The 23156-nt window shown below is 39.3% G+C and overlaps 1 protein-coding gene across 1 annotated transcript; it reads right to left on the reverse strand.

Moving 5' to 3' along the window:
• Positions 1-5544: 5544 nt before the first annotated feature.
• Positions 5545-14780, reverse strand: LOC122877646 (stonustoxin subunit beta-like). Its single transcript, XM_044199477.1, has 4 exons — positions 14749-14780; positions 12606-12705; positions 7851-9326; positions 5545-7410 (listed from the first exon to the last, which is right to left on the reverse strand). Exons 2-4 carry the CDS (start codon positions 12694-12696, stop codon positions 6857-6859), a joined length of 2121 nt encoding a protein of 706 aa, XP_044055412.1. The 5' UTR covers positions 12697-12705; positions 14749-14780; the 3' UTR covers positions 5545-6856.
• Positions 14781-23156: the final 8376 nt, after the last annotated feature.

Below are 23156 nucleotides of genomic sequence, written 5' to 3' on the forward strand. Positions count from 1 at the left end.
TAACATTTTGGAAAATGACTGTCTTGATGTGATGCTGTCATGGTGATATCTACTGTATTAGTTCAAACTTTGACCCTATTCACCTGTAGTGTCTCCCCTTAAATTATACTTTACAATCCTTCAAACATTTGACTCAGAAATACATAGATCACCAAACGTTTATCAGTGTAAGAACTGGGTAACACTTCACTTTGAGTCCCACTACTAAGCATTCATTAGCACTATATAAACATTTAATAAATGATTAAAACACACTATAATGTAGTTATAAGTGTTTATTAATGTATGGGCACCCATATGTGGAGGCTGGTGTATAAACAGATAATGAATGACAGTACAGTAAAGTTGCAATCATAAAAATATTCTGTGTAAAAAAAAATATATATATATATATATATATATATATATATATATATATATATATATATATATATATTATAGGAGAATTTATAATTGCTGGAAAATACTTTGCTGCATGGATAACCACTTAAAAATGTTCTTAATTTCCCATGTTGCATCATGGGAAAATGTAGGATCTTTGGAGCTTGAACCATACTAGTGACTAAAAATTTAGGATATCTTTGGATTTTTACCATTCTTTTCTTTTTATTTTTAATCTGTTAGTTGTGAGTCCCCCAACTATATGGACGTGCATTACTAAATGACTGGAGTGCCCCTTTAAAGTATCCTCATGTGGTAAAAATAAAAGCAAAGTAATGCAAAACAATGCAAGGGTTTTTTTTCTTTATCAAAAATGTCGTTATTAATAAAAAAACAAACAAATAAAGTTAAAATTTCACTATGACTTTTTTATATTTCACAGCTTTAATAAAAATCCTTTTATGTCCTTATATCATGTATGCAAATGACCAATGTAGATGTGTAGCTCCGCTCTCTCATTAGCGAGAACACCATTAAGCTGACAGGAAAATATACTTTTCGGACAAATGTACAGCTCACCACCTGAACTCATCACTTTTATTAGCACACCTCAGCTGGCTGTTAAGAGCGCAGCGCTGCTCACCAGCTGGTCTGCAGTGTGTCCAGATGGTTCTGCTGCATTTGCACCCAGATATATAGTCCATCGCTATAGATGCATGGAGAGCTGAAATGGTATAAAATTAATTTTGTTGTTATAAATGTGTCATATAATCATTGATATACTACTTTGTAGTGGCTGGGTAAGGAAAACGATCTCTCAGTATGTGTTATTTTGAAAAACCACTCCTGATCTCAAACCGTGACCCTCACTTCATCAGACTTCTCTCTCACTTTGATCTGCAGACTGTATATCTGTGTGCATGAATAGTTCACAACCACAGAAATGAATCAGGGTCAAATCATACGTGTTCACATTTCTACTGCGCTCACACACATTGTAGGATTAACCTTTGAACTAATTACATGAACCCTGCACTGGTGGTTCTCTATACACACTTCATCCCTCTCAGTGAATCTCTTCAACGTGTTTTTTGCATTAAAAAAAGACTGAAGCATCCAAAAACACTGCACTGTGCTTACTTCAGCTTACTTGTGTGTTTTCAATTATCGATAAAGCAGAATGTAATAAATAATCACTAAAAATTGGAATTGAGCACATTTCAACATTAAATGTTAATAATTTGATGATTGCGGTTAAAGGTTAAAATAATGGATGTTTCCTCATCAGGAAATTACACATCAGTGCATTGCTATTTGTTACCAAGTCCTTTCATATATCAGTACTGTTAATAAATACAAAAACACTTAAAATAACTGTCTTAGTTACTGGTTCATTAGTTATCATGACTTGTTAGTAGTGCTGACCGATAAATCGTATTTTCATCGTCATCACGATATGAACATGCGCGATAAACACATCGCAAAAGACTGCCTGAAATGCGATGAATAAGAAAAATCATTTCATTTATGGATGGGTACCGAAAGCCGGTACTAAATGGGCCCCGGGGCTAAAGACCATTCATTATCACACTGCAGCCTCTGCCCTGCTCTCTGTGTCGGAGCTGAGCTCCTCCACATACACACACACACACACAGCGAAGATAACTCGAAGATTACTCAAGCTGAGGACAGCTACGCTCGTTAGTGTAAGTGCAATAAAACCTTTGCAAGTAAAAAGCCAACACACAAGCATAAACATGTAAACATGTAGAAAGCGATAGTAACAGCGATAGCGATAATCTGCTCTGTCTGCAATCTCTCATATGTTTTACACAACCACAGCGCGTTAGCTCAGCTAATAGCGAAGTGTTACAAACAAGCTAAAACTAAGTATGTATGTAGTCTGTTTATCTTAGTTTGCCACAAATCTTTGAAATTTGGCAGATTCTTGTAAACTTACTGCTGGCTGAGACAAACCAGCCCCTCCTCGCTCTGCCAGCAGTACCTGCAGTGAATCACAGCAGCAGCAGAGGGAGGAGGACCGAGGACAGGAGGAGGGACTGATACTGACTGACGTCTGAGTTCTTCATTCTTTCAAAACTTCGCTCTGTATTTTAATGTCAGGAATATTATTTATTTAACTGACATTTTAGATTTGTTTCCAGTGAGATATTATTTAGTTTATATAGTGACTTTGCTGTTGCTGCTCTAGAAACAATGTTTAGTTATATTTATATTTTAATCCTGTTCTGAATTTAAAGACGACCAGGTTGACATAGTAACTGTATAGCTAATATACACACTTCAATATTTGTTTATTTATCGGAACTCATATCGTCATTGCAATATTGAACAAAGTTAGAACATAGAGCGCCAGCCTCTGGGTCAGACTGTATACTTTGAGGGTTTAATATGAATATTAACATGCATATGTTCTGGGTGTTAGTAGTAGTTTGAAGTTTTTCTGTCCTTTAAGGAGGTGAGTGTCTCATTTGAGAGAAACCTGGACCCAGAATTCCCTCAGTGAAGAGGTCAGATTCCGTGCCTCAACCATGTCTTTGTTGGCACTGATCAAATCAAAGCAGCTGAAACATCACAATGAATCACAAAGGTTCAAATCTCAGAGTCAAAATGGGTTACGCACAGAACGTGCAATGTAGTATCCATCCTAGTCTTGATATGTTAATTGCTTGTTATTTATTAGTTGAGCGCACACACACATACACACACACGCACACACACACACACACACACACACACACACACACACACACACACACACACATGGCACAATGGCAGCAGTTGCTATGTAAAGCATTCAAACTTTGAGGAAACATTTTTGAAACTAAAAAAGTGAAAACCACAATATTCAAACTTCAAACAGAAACTCTTTGGACTCAGATGATTATGAGTTGACATTGTGTACATCATGTAAAGTAACAATTTAAAAGTAGATTTTGCTAATTTGAGTCATTCCAAATTTTATGTACTTCACTGTATCATCCAAAACCAAGTTTTGATTGTACTCATATCTCCATGAAAGAATACCACAGAATTTCTGGATTTCCATAATAAACATTTCGGTCTATGAAATTTCCAGAGACAATAATATAAAGACAGTGCCAGGCAAAATGCTATTATTCTTTATAGTCCAATTCCATTTTATTTCTATAGCGCTTTAACAAAGCGTTTGTCATAAAGAAACTTTATAGACATTTATACAACTTACAATAGCAAAGAAAACCATTGTCCACAGCATATCTTTCTCTTTAACCCACTCTTACTGACATGGCCCTTTATAGTAACTCTCTCACACTCAGCCATTACCACCCTCATATTTATCTGTCTGATGTGTCGCCTGATGCTCAGCATGCTCTGCCTCACTCTCTGGTCTGGAGGCTCATCTTAAATTCAATTATTAGAATCAGAATTAAGAATACCATTGTCCACCGCATTTTCCATTCAAAATTGTTGGGGCATTGAAATATTCGTTTTTAGTTAGTTATTAGCCTACTTCCAACTTAAAAAAAAACTTTAAATTAATTATGTAGGAAATGGTTGCTTGACTTTTCCATCATAATGCTTCACCTGCTGGCCTGCTGGTAGTCTGACTCAGCTCTGCAAAATTAGCTCCTTCTCTGCCTATATGTTAGCCAGCTAGCTAGCTAAGCTTGGTTCATGTGATAGCATAATATAAGGCAATATTGTGCAACTCGATGAAAACGTGACAAGCTGCGCATTGTTCGGAAGCATATGTGGAGATTTTTATTCACAGGGCATCCCTTTGGTTATACCATTCGTCGTTAATCATTACCACAACTTCAGAAGACTCATCGGAGCCGCCGATTTTTGAATTTAGTGCTAATTAGCAAATATTAGCATGCTAACACGCTAAACTGAGATGGTGAACATGGCAAACATTATACCTGCTAAACATCAGCATGTTTAGCGTTGTCTTTGTGAGCATGTTAGCATGCTGGCATTAGCATTTAGCTCAAAACACCACTTTCCCTAAGTACAGCCTCACAGAGCTGCTAACGTTGCTTTACTCTTGTTTTTCTTAGATTTTTATAATGTATAATTTAATTGCAAATTTAAGTAATCAATATATAATAGTTTTGAAAAGTTGTGCTTGTATTGATTGATTACAATTAAATGTGGTAATATTTTTCTAATTTTTTTACTCCACACACCGGGATCCATATTAGGTCAGTAGTGGATTATCAATGAATAGAATATTTCTATATCTTAACATAAATAATGACTGGATAGTTTAAAATACCCCATGTAGTGATTTAAATAGCAGATCAGGATCAGGACTATCTTTATTTTGTTGTCTATTGATTAACACATTCATCTTACTGTATTTCCAACTGCAGGGTTGGTTTTTATACATTTATGATTCAGACTCTTACATGATGTATAGCAAAGGTTAACTTGCAACCTTTGTTTTTTCCTCCTCATATCAGCACACCATAAACACATGCTCATTATACTGAAAAATTAAAGAGTAAGTGAAATGGTGTGGAATTAAAAAGCGACTGTGCAATGCAGCAAAAGTGCTTGTTTTTTGTGCAGGGTTAGTGTTTGTGAGCAGTCCGAGCACAAAAACAAAATATCCGTGGTTTTCAAGTTCCCATCACTTTCAAGCATGGAGCTGAAAAGGGCTTGGTAAGCAGTTAGTGCGCTCCAGAAAACTCACCATTAGTTCAAGGTCAGTAACCAACATACAGTAACTGGACTATGATTGCAGATGTTTTTAATGAATTTCACACACAATTCCTCAATGAGGAAACATGAACTATAATCATTCATTGTAGAATTTAAATTGTTTTATAACAGAAAGGAGAAAGTGGTGGTGTTCTTGTAAAATGATCACATTATTTTTGCACAGTGATACAATTGTTCAGTTTCATATGGAAGTATGAGGAGATTATCTTTATAGAAGAACCGACAACTCTCTAACCCACTGCGACTGTGATGTATTTGAACTTCATTTCTTTACAACTGATTAGATATCTCAGAGTGGAACATTTTTGGACTTGACTGTGCACTGTCAGCAGTCTTTGGCAAGCACAATGTCTCAGCTTCTCAAAGTACCCTTTCTACCGGCTCCAACTTTTAACGATACAGTCATTATTACAATCAGCAGTAATGCCCAGGTCGTTGACTCTGTCTGCTTAGACATTTATGTGTATGTAGCCGGATTTTGGCATGAGGCAAAATTAATGCGGTTGGTTTCCTCTGTGGATCAGCATTGACTAAATATCTAGTAAAAAAGCTTAGTAATAGTGTTTGAATTCAAACCTGTTTTTTTTTTTTTTTTAGTTTAGATAGGTTTGGAGTATGTTTTCAATTTTATTTCATATTTATTCTCATTATTATCTAGCCAAGATCTTTTGTAAAAAGAAAAAGAGAAGAGTTTAATGATAAATAAAGAGATAAAAATGAAACACCAAAGAATGGTTTACTGCCTTTTGCCTTTTATTTTGAAAAGGCAGCCTAAACTGCAAACAAACGTAGCACAATGAGTTCAATTATTCACTGTATCATGTACAGTAACAGCTGCTTCAACCATTGTAACAGAATTAACATGACTTGTCTTGCAAACATGCAGCCTACAATGAGACGGACACACTGTATTTTATTTCACAAATAACTTCCATCGATCCAAGCAGAATATACAGTCACTCTGTATGTAACACCTGTAATACTGTACAGCTCTTGCCTTAAAAGGTCAGTTCACCCAAATTACAACGGAACATCTTTTCTCTCTTACCTATAGTGGTATCTAACTATACATGTAGTTTATTTTATGTGTCCATGGTTTCTAATACTTGCTTATGTAATAATTCTAGATAATACAGGATGATAAAACTATTCATGCAAGCAGGTATACTGCAGCAGCCAACATGTCTCTGAACCAAAGACACACCAACTCAGTGCAAACAAGAGGCTGAGACTCTCACTGACTGGGGCTTAATATGTGGCCCAATATGTGTTTCACACAATGTTAATATAAGGGTGCGTAAGAGAGGATTTTTTTTTCAAGAGAGAGTAGTTCTAAAGATGATGAGTATATGTTTAATGCATTCCAGTCAAAGTTGGAGGTCGGAATTTCCCAGTTGAAATTTCCGACTTCAAGCATACCAGGTGCACAACGTCAAACGTTCTGCACCTGGAACGAATTCCGATGTGAGTTGTTGAATATAGGATGCATATAGTCTTAACAGGTTTTAACAGCATGTCAGTGGCTAGGTTTTTTTTAATTCTACATGTTGAATACGATCAGTGAAAATGCCGCTGAGCATATGTGAGATAGACGTCTAAAAATGTACACACAGTTTGAACTTGGACGCCTTGTCGACCTGGATCAGACTATGAGGCTACAACTTGAATTGAATCACTTGGTACTGAGAGTTACCCAGCCCTACTGAACAGCATATAGCATGTCAGTTTACAGCCGCAGCCAGGTTTACAGGCACAGGAACACATAGTTGCATTCACGCCAAATCATGAAGGCTGGGTAAACAGGCTCAGTGAATTTGGTGTGGAAGGTGTGGAGGTGACTCAGTGTGTTAGATGAGACTTTATAGTAAGACAGAGTGCCACCAGGCCAGTCCAGATACACTCCAAGTTGGCTGCAGCCAGCGGATGGAAGAGGGGAATATTGGCACTCCTTATCGTGCTCTGCATAGAGTGTAGCTGCAGGTGGGGACCACCTGTGGCCTAAACACCAAGACATTTCATTCCATCCAAGCCTGCACAATTGACTGTTTCCTTTCCTAAGCATTCCTTTGTAGCAAACACCTACAGCAACATCTTCACTTGAGCCAGCACTCCACTCTACCTCCCAGTAACACTGCCTAGTCAGCCCCTCGCTGCACAAAACCTGAGAGAAATGATCAAATCTCTGTGGCAGATAAGGATACGGTTGGAGTTCTGTGTGATATGTCGCCTTCATGTTTCCCTCGGAAAGAGTGAGGTGTGTGTTTGCTGTGTCTGGATCCAGGGTGAGAACACAGGCATCTGATGGAGAAACCAAAACACAAGTTACTACTCATCAGAATTACTATTAATACTCAATTCACAGCATTTCGCTAGGTTACAAGTTACAGTTTTTGATAATTCTGAAAATATCTTTTATGAATTTCCAGTATTTTTGGTAATGCTTTAGGTTACAGCCAACAGGTTGTAGTGTAAATATTTTGCAGATACTTGTAGGGTATCTTATATGGACAAGCGAAGAAGTACAGGAAACTAGGGGGTACCAAATTCGCATTTAGTATTTCATTGATACCCTGTATACATTCAATAATTACACAGTAATTTGTGGGCTGTAATCTAAAGCCTCACCATATTTTTTAAGAAAAGTTCAAAATGGAACCTGATTAAAGGTATGGTCCATCATGTTTCTGAAGGGATACATTTGTTATTTTTTAACTGAAAAAGCATAAAAAATGACTTACACCAAATTAGAGCACTTTTGTCTTTGATAGTCTCTACAGGAGGCAGTTCGGGCTTTGAAAAATCATCAGTGATCAGAATGCCCTCTTTGTAATGGTAGATGCTTGCACCCTTATATTCCTCATTGGCTATAGCGGATTCGAGGAACCTGAATCTCCTGTTGTTCTTCAGGGCTTTGGAAAGCTCATGAAAAGCTTTGGCTTTTTGTCTCATGTTGGTTACCACTTCGTCTGAGAAGTACCAGTGGTCTTGTGTAGTGACACCCACAGAACTGTGTAATTTACGTGGATCCATGTAGTCTGCCAATTCCTCAAGGTAGGCTTCAGTAGTTTCCAGTGAGGTGAAAACAAAGCACAGAGCATGCTCTACACCTGGAGCAAGAGACTCTCTGTCCAACTCTGACTGGTTTGGGACGATCTTTGCTCCCTCCATCATATCTACACAGGACCCGATGACATTGATTTCTCTCTCTTTATCTTCCACCCACTTGGTTAATTTGTCAGGACTGAATGGTGACTTGTCTCCATCTTCAAAGATTTTTTCTAATTCGCTCCCATCTTCTTCTCCTGCCCTGATGAGGAGAAGTTTCTTTGCGACATTCTGTTTTAGTGTGGTTGTGTAAAAGATACAGAGTTTCTGGAAGCTGCTCAACTTTTCATGAATCTTTGGAAAATGTTTCACTACTTTGTGTTCCAGAAAATCATTGCATCTTTTTTCCAGGTGATGTAAGTCTTCCAAAGCATTCTGAAGCTTTCTTACTGGTCCAACGCTGATCTCAATCATCGGCTGAGGAGGTTTGGAAACCAAATACCTTAGCGGCATCAGCCAGACCTTCAGCGGAACAGTGTTATGTCTCTGTTCTCCCAGTAGCTTGGGAAGGTATATGTAAGTCTTCACTGCATTTTCAAATGTAGCAGGGTTGCTTTCAAGAAGGAAGTCCCCGTAGAACTTGCAGGATAATGTGTCTGTCAGGGCTTTATCTTTGTCAGTAAGCTTGATATCAACCTTCCCCTCAATATCAAAGTCAGGAATCTTCTTTATCACAGCTTCCATGCTACCCTGGATGTCCTGAATGCTGCTAGCCTCTAACTTCTCACTGTCGAATACAAAGAAAGCATTTGCCCCATAAAGGATGCCTATGACTACATGTGTTGCCAAGCCCGACTCTATAACATCTGTTTGTTGTATATCAGCGCTTCCAAGATGAGTCATTAACAACTGTTTGAAACTCGTGGTAGCTTTGTACTGAAGTGTCACTCTGCTCTGATGGTGGAATTTCTTCTTGTCATTCACGTACTTGGCAGAGCCTTCAACTTCAACCAGTCCACTCAGGAAACTTGCCTTCAGAGAAGCATCAACATCCAGCAGAGAAAACTTGTCTTCAATGGAATCCGATGCAATAATTTCAAACGCACTGCTGTGCTGAGATCTCTCAACTGTGTGCGCTTCTAGAGTGGTTTCATCCCACAATGTGACACCTGCGGATAATGGAAAATATCAGACATTTTTTAAAGTTGGAAAAAAAAATTCTTAATATAAAGTCACAGAAAGAGCTAACATGTGCAGCGGCTGAGAGAGCTCAACACACTGCAACTTTAGAAAACGAATTTAACAGCATATATGTGGCATGCAGGAAAACACAAGCAAATCTGTTCCTAAAACTAATGTCCACACTAGTAATTAATAATAGGCTAAGGCTAGGTTGTTTAGCAAATACCTCCAATGTCGGAGTCATGCAATCACAATAATAAGACTAAAATAAAGATTGTTAGCTCAGTTTCCAACTAGAGCTGAAACGATTAGTCGATTAATTGATTAAATGATTAATAGAAAAAGAATCGGGAAAAAAATCAAAGTTAAAATCTAAAAATAAATGTTTCAGTCATTTTTCAAGCCGCACATTCTCAGGTTCCAGCTTCTCACATGGCAGGATTTGCTGCTTCTCTTTGTCATATATTACAGTAAACTAAATACGTCACTTTGTGCTCTGCGAAGTTGTGGCATTTTTTCACAATTTTTTTATTTCATACACCAATCGAAAAAAAGAAAATCGGCAGATTAATCAATAATAAAAATAGTTGCTAGTTGCAGTCTTATTTCCAACATCAGTAACAAATAGTTGACTTCAGCAAATCACATGTCTCTGCACGTTCATCAGTTTTTAGTGTCTCGCCGGACCCTCTTTTGTGTTGCAACTTGTTTCGTTTTCCTCTGTAAGACTTGCACTGTTTCTATATTTGCAGCACGTGTCTTTATGCTGCTATGTGCTATCAGATTGGTGAAGTTAACTGTTTTGTTGATTCTATTGCCACCAACAGTGAAGCGATGAACAAGTGAAAAGCTCTGAGGCTTATCAGAACTTGCACAGTAATAAAGTCGAGCTCGTAGAACAGAACTATGTCTATCTCAAAGCAGGCATAGAGCTGAGTCAGAGCCTCAAAGTCCCACATCACTACACCACTTAACTAACATAGTTAGCTATCCGAGGCCACTTTGTCAGGTCGCCCTCCTGTCCCTCACTAGTAAGGCTATGAGATGAAGATATGATCACATTATCGCCGTTTCAAGAAAAAGTTCGACAATTTGGGAAATACTCGTATATGCTTTGGTGCCAAGAGAACACCACTTTCATATCTGTGCTGGCCACGTCGCCAAGGTTAGCTTAACACATTTTATGCTCGCTTTGATCTCCTCAACAAAGAGTCAGCTGTTAAGTTTACTCCGCCTCCAGAAGACCAGCCACTGTCAGTATCCACAGCGGATGTGAAAAGAATCCTGCTGAGAGTGAATACAATATGAGTAAAGCTGCAGGGCCTGATAACATCCCTGGCTGTGTATAAGAACATGTGCCAATCAGCTAGTTGATGTCATTACTGACTTTTTTAAGATATCACTGTCACAGGAGATTGTTCCCACCTGCTTCAAGACAACCACCATCGTCCCTGTATCCAAAAGGTCTACAGTGACTGGTCTAAACAACTACCCCCCTGTGGCACTCACCTCCATTCTTATGAAGTGCTTTGAGAAACTGGATCACCAGCACTAAAGGAACAACATCCCAGCCACCCTGGACCCCCACCAGTTTACATGCAGAACCAACAGATCCACAGAGGATACCATCTCTCTGCCCTCCACTCAATCTTCACACATCTTGAAAATAACAACACCTACATCACAATGCTGTTTGTTGATTTCAGCTCAGCATTCAACACAATCTCCCATAAAACTGATTGGCAAACCTAGCACTCTGGGCTTGAGTACCATGCTCTGCAACTGGATATTGGACTTCCTCACAAACAGACAGTTCAGATTGGAGGTCACACCTCCTCCACTCTAGTGCTCAACACCAGAACCTGTGTGCTCAGCCCCCTCCTGTTTACACTGTACACCCATGACTATAATGCCCAACATGGAGAGAACAACTGTTGTGAAGTTTGCAAACAACACCAACATCATCAGCCGGATTACAAGCAACAATGAGAATTCATATTGGGAGGAAATCAACAATCTTGCAGAGTGGTGCACAGAGAACAACCTACTGCTCAGTGTCAGCAAAACCAAGGAGCTGATCATTGATTTTAGGAAAAAGGAGGCAGACATACACCCCTGTCTACATCAGTGGAGCTGGTGAACAGTTTTAGGTTCCTGGGAATCAGCATCCCAGAGAACCTGCCATGGTCATCACACGTCTCGACCTTGGTCAAGAAAGCTCAGAAACGACTGTATTTCTTAAGGAAACTTAAGAAGGCAAGATTCATCAGAAGATCATTGCTATCATTACCGAGTATCAGTGGTATTGGTGAGGTGGCTGCGCAGAGCCCAGAGGATACTAAAAGACAGCACCCACCCAGCCACAGCCTGCTCACCCTGCTGCCGGCTGGAAAGAGATACAGAAATATCCGCTGTCGAACCACCAGACTACAGAGCAGTTTCTTCCCTCAGGATGTGAGACTCCTCAACCCCACCTCATCCTCCACACTCCACCATAAAGAAATAACATGGAACTTTCTGTTTTGCTGGTTTTGAGCATTACCATACCACTACTTTTGTATAATATATGTATATAAGTAACTGTATATGTTGTTTTTTATTTTTATTCTCTTCTAATTTTAAAGGTTAGTATGTTCTGTGTGTGTAGTGTGAAGGTGGTTACAACTTTAATTTCATTGTGTAACTTTGTGTTTTAGAATGACAAATAAATGTACCTTCAACCTTGAAATATGAAGCCAGCAGGCAGCTAACTTAGCTTAGCAAAAAGACTGGAAACAGGGGGAAACGGCTAGCCTGGCTCTGTCCAAAGATAACAAAATCCACCTACTAGCACCTCTACAGGTCACCAGTTAACATGTTATAGCTCATATGTTTAATCTGTACTTAAACAAAGTGTAAAAGCAACAAATCTGCATTATACAGATTTTAAAAATCCCTCTAAGAAGGGAAGACACCTGTTGCAAACCGTTAACTCTTGCAGACACTGGTTCAGTAAAAGAAATAACCCAAACTAGGGATAAGGTGGATATTCCAAACATATTGGTATATCTTTGTAAAATTGTGATTGGTGTGTCAGTTGAATCAGTGTTTTGTCAACGGATGTTTCAATAAAACATTGTAAAGCAAGCAATAAAATAAATCTCCATACATATCTGTCCTCAATTACTCTTTTTAGCTTATGAGATGATAAACTAAATTGAGTTCCAATGATAAGATATTTTCATACATAATTTTTTCAGTGTAATGGAATTGAATTAAATATTTACCTGGGATTAGTTTGTGTTGCAAAGCATCATAAAGCATCCCTAAGGTGAAAGGTTGACCCAGGGCAGCCACCTCCATGACGTCTGAAGACATTTCTCCAACCTGGTTGGGAAACGTAATATGTCAAGTCAAAACCCCACAACCTTCAACATTTGATCAAACAACAAGTCTGTGTACTTTAATAACAAAATAGCTAGTTTGCCTTTCTACATAGCGAACCGTATAAGCATTCAAAAAACAAGGCTTCCGCCCCATGGTTAAAGTCAGTTTAAGGTCAGGTTAAGTTTTGGCAACTAAAGTTGGAAAAATATTTCCATCAGTTCAAGGAAACCAACATTGACTTGGTGGGGATAAAAACAAATATCTGCCTGGAATGAAAACATTTTTGCTCAGGGGAAATCAACGTTTAAAGCCAATATTTCAGCAGACTGCACTGGTTCCAGTAAATAAGAAGAGCAAAGCAGAGTGGCACATTGTGTGGAAATGTTGGATTTAAAGTCCAACTGAAATCACATTTAGTCATCCCTTTTTGTAGTAAAAAATAATGTCAATACGTTTTTATGTATTGATGTATTGTTAATAGTTTTTTGTTATTGAAAGGAAGAGAAAAGGTATTTGGGCAAATATCAGAAATGCTCCTTTTTGTCAGGACAGGTGCAGGACAAGACATGTGTCCATGTCTGTAAGGTAGATAAGACTTTAACAGGAAAGTTAATGTGGTTGTTGTGTTGTGTAGCAGGCTGCCGTCTGGCTCAGTGTGACTGTGTGCTCTGCCTATGATAGAACGCTGACATTACAGCTTTAAGCAAGATTTGATGTATCGAAAATAAGGTCTCCATCTACATAGACAGAAACCTAACGGTATTCCTTCAAATTAATGCAAACCAAGGGGGGCCATCATGAAAAATATAAAATATAAATTTCTCTCTTTTGGTTTCAGATTTTTTCTCAAAGGAGAACACAGGACAAGTGATTTACAGGGCAGAAATGTATGCTGTAGCAGATAGTATAGATTGACGGACAACTTGCTGGTGGATTACAGCGACCAAATTACTGAGTAGCATACGGAGTGCTAAGGTCACAAAAAGCCAGGGGTAACAGACTAAAAGGTGGGGCTAATTATGAATAATGAACTGCTTTGGTTGTCTCTTTATCAGCCATAATAGCTACTAATAATCATGAACTTCAGCACATACTGCTGTACCACACCACAGTTAAACTAGAAGCCAAAGTGTTTTTAATTCTGATTTGGGTGAACTGTCCCTTTAAAGGTACCCAGTGAATGTTTTTTGTAAACAAAAAAAGTTATGTATCTTTGAGGCCTAAAGAACGAGTTGAATGCATTTCCTTCCTCATTAAACATTTGCAAAGCTGACTTTTGGAAGAATTTGAAACCTACATCGTTTACATCATGGACTATAAGAACTGGATACTGGACTCCAAGATGGTGCCCATTCACTTGAATTAAAACTGCTCTCTGAGCGCATAAGACAAAAGAGTTTCCTGCATGTAATCTGATTGAGGCAATCTTTATGCTCTCTGAGATACGAATGCAGTCTGGACACAATTTGTCTTCCAACCCAATAGTCATTTCATATTTTCGGCTGGTGTAGAAAATATTGCTCCATTGGAAAAACTTTTGTGTGTTTGTTATTACCTATAAAACATAAGTACCATAATTATTCCCACCCACTCTCCAGAAGAAAACATAAATATTGGATGATTATGCAAACCCAGGCAGGATTTCATGCCAACGTTTTTTAAATTTGTTAAACCCAAAGAAAGTACAGCTGGGCTGAGATGTTGTATTCTAGCTTTGTGATAAACTAAAAACATTTCAGCATTAAAGTCAATTATTTCAGCATGTCAAATATCTACTCAGGGACATTGTACAGCCTATTAGCAGCAGAATGAACAGAATATATGATAATGAATGTAACATAATGAAATAATAAAAAATCGAAACCCTAAGATACAGAATTATGCACTACAACATTATATGCAGGACATATACAGTATACAGTATTACTGCTATCACATTATCTAAACTGAAGGAACATCAGGATTCATGCTGTAGAAATACCCTGATGTTAAAATACTACTGTTAAAAGTCCCTTTTGTTAGAGATTGTAAATGTTACCTTACCTAAATGACCAGTAGTGTGTGTTCTGGAGTCTTGGAGTGAAGTGTGTTCAAACTGAAACTGACAGCGACTACTTATAGACAGCTGAGTCACTGCATCATACTTTTTTTTTTTACAGGTTGTTTCCGAGAAGTGCACTTCAGGGAAAATAGTAGTTACATGGATGTAACTCCAATTCTATGAGTACTTGTGTTCTCCCGCTCACACCCAGCCGGGTAGTATGAAGTGATGAGCGGCAGCGATTAGCTAGCCAGTGAGACACGAACAACCTATTAGCCGCCGAGGCGGAGTGTGGTGCTCGTGAAATGGAACCAGAGGAAAAGCAGGCCTCACACATCACCTTTGCCTCACCTGGCTAACAGTGCTAATATCTGAAATATCCTGTGTCAGAGTAACATAAAGATGAGAGGCCAGGGAAAAATGTGCATCAGACATCATCTTCCCCCTTATTCACCTTACCTGAGTTCATGCGACAGAAAGAGCCCCATCTCTCAATGGGGTGTTTCTAGTCAACATATGACATGCATCTGAAACAGCCTGTGTATCAGTGTAGCAATGTGGAAGTGCTTAGGTGCTCTACAGGTAAAATTAGGCATTTGGGGAGAGAATGGGAGCCAGAGGCTCATTCACCCCACCGGTTAGGGAGAGAAGAAACAACCCCATTGGAGTGAAGTGTGTTCAAACTGAAACTGACAGCGACTACTTATAGACAGCTGAGTCACTGCATCATACTTTTTTTTTTTACAGGTTGTTTCCGAGAAGAGCACCAGTTAGGGAGAGAAGAAGCAACCCCATCCCAGGTGTGGTGCCTCTAATCAACATATGTACTACGTCTGAAGGACAGCCAGTGCTTCAGTGTAGTACAGCAGGCCATGATTCTTGAGTTGACAAGCCCAGCAAAAGAGTCTGAAGTTGAAGTGGACTGCACGCACTCTGCTCGATCCTGACGATGAAAGCCTGGGAAGGTGGAGGGAAACCGGCTGCCGCAGTCTGAATGTAGATGCCTTGACCGCTGTCGAGTAAGCCAATGAGGGAAGCAGTGTTGCTAGCTAGGTCTAAAATAGATAGCAGGTCATGATGTAGCTAGAGCCTGTTAGCTAGTGACACAGCCTGAACGGTACTAGCCTACAGTTAGCAGAAGTGTGCTATGCCCTCAGGGCACCAGCGACACGAGGCCTCTGCTATGGATGCGACGTTGCCACCCATGCAACGCATGCTAGGAAAGCACGCTGTAGCTAGAGCTAACCAACAAGTGTACCTAGTGACGCATCCCCAGCAACACTAGCTAGCCTAGCAATAGCAGAAGTGCGCAGTATGTTGTAGAAGAGGCAGCGGGAACGCAGGAACTCCTTCACAGACGTGGCAGTCATCTTCTCTGTGGTACAGTACCACGGCCGGGCAGAGTGGAGGGAGCAGGCAGGCCAAAGCAAGTAACGAGAAACTAGATAGGACTCAGAGGAAAATCTCAGCGATGGTGACTAAGTAATGTTTTCGCTGAGTGTTGTGACTGTACTCAAGGTGGTTGAGTTGGGTAAAGCCCGTTAGAGGGCAGCGCATGTACGAAATAGAAGTGCATGCACACATATCAAAGACTTGATGGCTCATAATTATATTAATAAAATAGACAATGAGATAAATACACAAGTGATTAAATACACTAATAAGATGTTAAATAAACACCACATGAAAAACATAAACATCTCTCACTAAATTAAATCAATAAGCCATTAAGTATATATCCAAGTAAATCACTATCCACTGAAATAAATAATGATGTCTATTATTTTGATAATCCATTCCAACTCTTTTCTATATGTTTTAATGAATTCCCTTTACTCCTGCAAAGGCCTCTTTTATTTATTTCATGGTGTATTTAGGTGAATTCATCACCGTCAGGTTATACAGCTGAAGAATCAAACATCACCTGAACACTCTGGACACACTGGACAAAAGGTAAGCTAATTGTGGACTGTATAAACCACCAAATTGCCTCCAGCACTACACACTTAGATCTCAAAATCCTGGACCACAAGGACCAGGGCTAGGGCTTCCTTCTATATGGTAATAATACCTAATTAATACCGCCTTTGATGCTAGTTTAACTTGAAGTAAGCCACTGTCCTATCTATTCCATTAGTATCTCTCTGCATCAACACAGCTCCGACTCAGAGGTCACATGTATCCACCGCAAGCTTAAATGCAGCTCAGAAATCAGGCGCAACCAACACAGGTTAACTGGATTAGATGGCTTTTAACATCTCTAAAGCTCTTTGACACTTTGCTGACCATTCAAACTTGACACCGTATCTTAACAAGTTGCTCAACGGTACTGTTACTGCAGCAAAATTGGGTACAAATTCCAATAGAATCTACACATTCCCAAGCTTTAGAGGTACTGCTAGGTGGATTTACCTTTTTTTACCTTTACCTTTGGACAGAGGTTAGGGCAGCAATCTCAAACAACTGTTAACCTAGCCTATCCTGTCGATTTTTTAATTTGTCCCACTGTCCTCTTTCCTTTTCCACAAGTCATCATCCCACAAATGATCTGGCAGTCGAAAAGCTTTTCACGCAGCTTTTCACGCAGCTATAAAATATTTTTTTACGGACCTGCATGATTCACGTGGGTCACAATTTCGGGTTGGAAAATACAGAATTCCGGATTAATCCGGAAAAATCACATCCCTGATTGCTTATTTCTTACATGCGGCACACCATTCACTTGAATTACGACGGGTTTGCGCATACGCAATGAATTCAGTTCATTTTGCCATAGACAAAGTGAAAAATAATTTGTGTATCCGCCCTGTCATTCTGATCTGCTCCAAAATGTAATGGGTTCTTCTTTGGCCCCTGCTACACCCTCCCTCCACGTTTCATGAAAATCGGGCCAGTAGTTTTTCTGTAATCCTGTTGACAGACGAACAGCACTGGAAACATAATCTCCTTGGCAGAGGTAAACATAAAATAATCATCAACAGTGACATCAGCAAATGTGTTGATTATGTGGTGATCACAAAGACAATAAAATCATTCCCCAACCAAAAAGCCTGGATGAATGGAGAGGTAAGGGCCCTATCCAGAGCCAAAAAAGCTGCCTTTCGGACAGGTGACAAGGAAGCATACGACACTACCACAGACTGAAAGCTGGCATCAATGAGGCAAAGTGGGGAAATCAGGAGAGACTGGAGAGAGAACTCAACACCAATAACACCAAAGATATTTAGGAAGCGATCCAGACCATCACAGGCTACAAAAATAGGAGCACCCCCATCATGTGTGAGGCCACGTCGCCAGATGAGCATAACGCAGTTTATGCATTTTAAGAGTCAGCTGTTAAGTTTACTCCACCTCCAGAAGACCGGCCACTTTCAATATCCACAGCGGATGTGAAAAGAATCCTGCTGAGAGTGAATATGAGTAAAGCTGCTGGGCTTTACTCAGCAGTAACCACCTGCTGCAGCCACCATACCACCCTGCCAGTGTCAGCACCATAAAAGGCAGCAGACTAAGCAAAGTTGTAACCCTGCATGTAATGAAGCATACTGTAGATCATTATAATATCTCTAAATAACATTAGCTCTATGATGCTCCACTACCTTGGCATACTTCATCTGAGCTGGCAGGACGCCCAGAAACTTTAAATTAATGAAATAACTGTACATATGCTGTGTTCACCTGCTTTCTCTGGGCCTGCACTGATTCTGCAAGCAAACACTTCTCCTGTAGCACCACTTGGCCTCTGGATTCGCTTTGCAGATAGCTAAAAAGAGAACTTACATACCAATATTCAGGTTGAGACTTATATGTCGAGCAAGAAGAGAGAATGTGGATCTTTGGATCGTTATTTTTTTGTTTATAGCTGTGTATTCAATCATTTTACTTAAATTGAGTGTTAACTGATTTATGTAATCATACAGGAATGAGGCTGTCTTTCTTAAGCAAGGTACCTGGGCAAGTAAACAATATATGCTGTAATCAATATTTTTATATCAACAATGTAACAAATGGCTATGTGTAATGTGAAAGATTATAGTCATTTGTTCATAGTGCTCATAGTGACAAACCAACATAGAAGTATCACCCAACTTTGCAGTTCCCCTCAGTTCTTCTACTTCTGCTTCTACTTTTACATGTGAGTGTTTTAGCTCTTTCAGCTCAATGTTTTGGTTTTCTGGCCCAGAACTTTACTGGTTTGGTTCACTCTCACCACTGCATGCTCTCATCACCTTTGTTTCCAGACACAGAAGGCAGCAGTTTTTCACGACAAAGCTCTAACAACCCACTGTGCACTACCTGCCCAGCATCAAACAGCAGAGGGGCAAAGTTAGCAACTCCCTAGTCAGCATACGTGGATCATTTAGCTGCTAAGAACCAGATATTTTACTTAGGAGTTGGGCCAAAACAGAGCAAATAGAAGAATTATTGTTGGACTTACATTCATCAGGTGGACAGAAACACAACTCCAAATGAATGCTAATGTTGTTCCTATCAGCTGGATGTGTAAATGAGCAACTGCTAACATGTTCACCATTACAACTTAAAGGAAAAGTCGACATTTTGGGAAATGTGCTTATTCTCTTTCTTGCAGAGACTTAGATGAGAAGATTGATACCACTCACTTGACTGTATGTTTAGTATGAAGCTACCAACAGCAGCCAGCTAGCTTAGCTTAGCACAAAGCCTGGAATGAGGGGAAAATATCTAGCCTGGCTCTGTCCCAAGGTCACACAAAAACACATTTCCTTTAAAGGGTCAGTGTTGTGTTTTTAGCTTTGTTTTCATCCCAAAAAAAGTTAATGTAGGTTTAAACTACAATAATTCAGTGGTTCTCAATCTTTCTGAAACAAAGCAATGCCTTCTTACAACCATTTCTAGGCATAGAATATAGAGCAGTGGTTTGGGACAGGAAAGCAACAAAAAAAACATTTCTGCCTTTTTCTTATTAATTACTGCATCATTTTACCTAATGGTCTAAAAAATGTTAAAGTCTGAAAGGTAAAAATTACTCTGTGATTGAACTGTTCATGACCCTTACACATATGCAACCTGTGACAAGCAAGTAGATATACCTTTGTTTTAGGAGGTCACACACCAAAAATGTTGGGAGTTACTGCTGTAGAGTCACCCCAAATCAAGTCTCCAATGTACTTACACAGGTCCTGCTCCTCCTCTTTTCTGGAAGGACATTAATGTCATCTGAACTCAAAAAGTGCCTGACCAGCTGGATTTGAAAACACAAAACCCTTTAATGAAATTACAACTTGTTTATGACAACTCACTGTAAGCAGAGAGGTCTGCTGGCAGAGCTTTCTTTTCTCCTTCCCTCTCCTGTGAGATGTGTCCATGTCAAACCCAGCTTTTACAGAGGTTACTGTATCAGTAGCACAATGCTCCCTCTGAGGCAGCACAAACAGCAGAGCCATCTTGATGTTAGAGGTGTGAAGCGCAAGTCTCTTATGGTTGCTGTTTTTCTACTTTTTTCCTATGCTGCACTTGTTCTATGACTCTTCACATGAAGGACTTGCAGTACAAAGCTGCATCTCCCTCAGGCAAACCCAACCTCCGTGTCCCCCAGTAGAAGAGAATGTCACTGCTGTCTGAATAATTGCCTTCACAAAACAGCCACTGGCATCCCTATCTAGGAATGCCGAGTATCATAATTATGTATTTTTTTTACCCATGGATCTAAAAGAATATTAAAGATAAAACATTTTTTCTTGCTACTGGAATCTTCTGGAATCTTTTGTGTGCTTGTTCAACATGTTTAAGTTCTTTGAAACTCACATTTGCAACTGAATCTCTCTCCTGCCATTGCATGTAAGCTCGGCTCCTGGTATGCATTGAGTAATAAGGATTACTAGACACCCTGAGGGTCAGGACTCTCCTCAGTGTGACACTTTGCCCTTAATGTCCTTATTCATCCAGCCATGCTTTGGTTTGTGCAGGCTCTCCACATGACATGACACAACACAGCACAGAGAATATACTACATTAAGTGACCCAGAGTTTGTTTCTCTGCCAAGTATGTCAAAAACCAAGATATTGTCTTTTCCTTTACTCCTTCGCCTCACTTAACGGGAAATAACTTGATAGAAATGAGGCGAGGAATAGAGGAGAGGCAAGCACAGGGAGGGGGGAAAGAGGAAAATGAATGCAGGATATGCCCTTTGACTCATAAATGAGACATTAATTAATGACTTTATGCCAATAAATGTCCTGTAAAATGAGTTGTATTATAATTTTACTGCATTATGTTAGCTTCAGTACGCATACTTCGAAACAGTATCCTGGATAAATGGTTGCCTTTTGTACTTTCACTGACTGTTTTTCAGAGATTTTTCCTGCAAAGTAGATGTTCAAGAAAAGCTCTTGTTTGATTGCTCACAAGAGTATCTGATTGGGCCAGTAGAGCAATGACCAGTTTACACTTTTTAGGCATTTCTACCATAAATGGAAGAAACAGTTATGTTTCCCACCATAGCTAATACAGTAACTCAATAACAGGTGGTTAAATGGTGCATACTGGTTAACATGGAGCCTACCACTGCAGTTGCACCTGCATGCATGCGTCCAGTTTATGAACTATGTGCAGAGCTGGACAAGAATTTTATGTTGCTCTCACCTCAGATCAAGGATGCATTATACCCACATCCATAGTTGTCTCTTCCTTCTGTACTGGAGTTCAAGCTTGGTGAAACTTTGTGAAGTAAAGGCTAGCTTTAGCGATAGAAGTGCTCAATGTTACAATAGCCAGCAAGAACAAAAGTTTGGAGGAGTGGTAATGTTTTATACTGATCACAAGGTACCTGTTTTATACCTGTTATAGTTAGATAAGACACAAAATACATGCTACATGATTTGGATTATTGTGGTAAACCAGAGAAATATTGTTATTTTAGAGTTAGCTTTAAGCCTCTAGCCCATTGGTTTATATAGGTGACATTTTTAGCCTAGCTACTAATGCTAAAATATACATTTTACAATATATGCCATTATGTATAAGTAATAATGGCTTAATGTTTAATGTTAATGTACTTTCATGACAATGTAAAATTAACTCTCCTTTCTGGAGCATTCAATGACACTGTGGCTGCTGCAGGAACAACAGATGGCGAGCAGAGCGCCAGTGTTTAAGATGTGCTGACTGTGGCCAGAAAAAACACACAGTCGTAAGTGAACACTCGACACTAGCCTCAACACTATGATTTATTAGTAATGTCAAAGTTTCAACTACAAAGTTGTCTTAAAGTCTGTACAGTAATTGCAGATTTAGAAGACTGTAGTTAAAATGTTGGGTGTAGTAGCATCAAGGCTAGAGTGTGACTGCCATTTGTACCATGTTACATCCATATTTAAAATGATTTTGGTCGCACCAGTGGTAATGTGACCACAGACTACTACTGGTCCTCCATTTAAGTAGTACTATTAATCATTAATTGTAGGAGTGGGGGCTGGTGTTAACACATTATTGTGTGTTAAAACCATAGACTGTATATAAAGATGCAGCTCCACTTCATCCCACTGTACAAAATTGAAGCCAAAATATACAGGTGCTGCCATCTTGCACTGGTGATGTCATTTGGAGCCAGAGTCTGCACAGTACTGATCAGAGTTGGAGCCGCGGTATCGAGGTCCCGCCCATACACCCAGCCGACTCAATCGCGAGCAGGGCTCAGCTGTCAATCATGATGTGAAACCCCCGTTTTATAGCATCAAATAACTAATTAAAACCAAACTTATCAAAAAAAAAAAAAAGATCATACATCAGCATGATAAAAACTACCTAAAATGACAGAAACCATCTTTGGAAAACATTTATTTGTACTTTGATTTTTTAGTTTTCCCATTGATCCCATCTGCTAACATGGAGGGTGGCGAGGTTCATGACGTATACTGCAGCCAGTGTTTTGGCTTCACTTTTACAGACCTATACAGTCAATGGTTAAAACTGCTTTTTCTGTTCAAAATTAGCTTGTATGTGTCTGCTTTGATATGAAAGTTATGAAATGAATGCGTGATGACATCATCAATATGCAAATTTGCTTATGACATCATCTGGTGACTTTTAACGACTTGTGGAGCAAGAGTTGGCAACACTGTTTGTGCCTCTCACACATGTCTGCTGGTAACATTAGAAAGCATTCGTACATGGACGAGAATTATTCCAGACAGAAAGAATCGTACTGTATTCAGGAGAGTAAGTATAAAAGTGTGCATCTAAGATTTTATAGTATGTTTAGGAGAGCATTGCGAGAGCATTGCGGTGTATGTGCAAAATTACAATGCTGTGTGCGGAGGCAATGATTTATGGCCTCAACAGCCTCTCATAGATGGTAGCCGTGACCAGAAGCATGGATTTTCCGCTCACATTTTACACTGACATTCAAAATTGAAAGCTTCTATCATC

This window comes from Siniperca chuatsi, linkage group LG6, assembly GCF_020085105.1.
Source record: "Siniperca chuatsi isolate FFG_IHB_CAS linkage group LG6, ASM2008510v1, whole genome shotgun sequence".
Lineage (NCBI taxonomy): Eukaryota > Metazoa > Chordata > Actinopteri > Centrarchiformes > Sinipercidae > Siniperca > Siniperca chuatsi.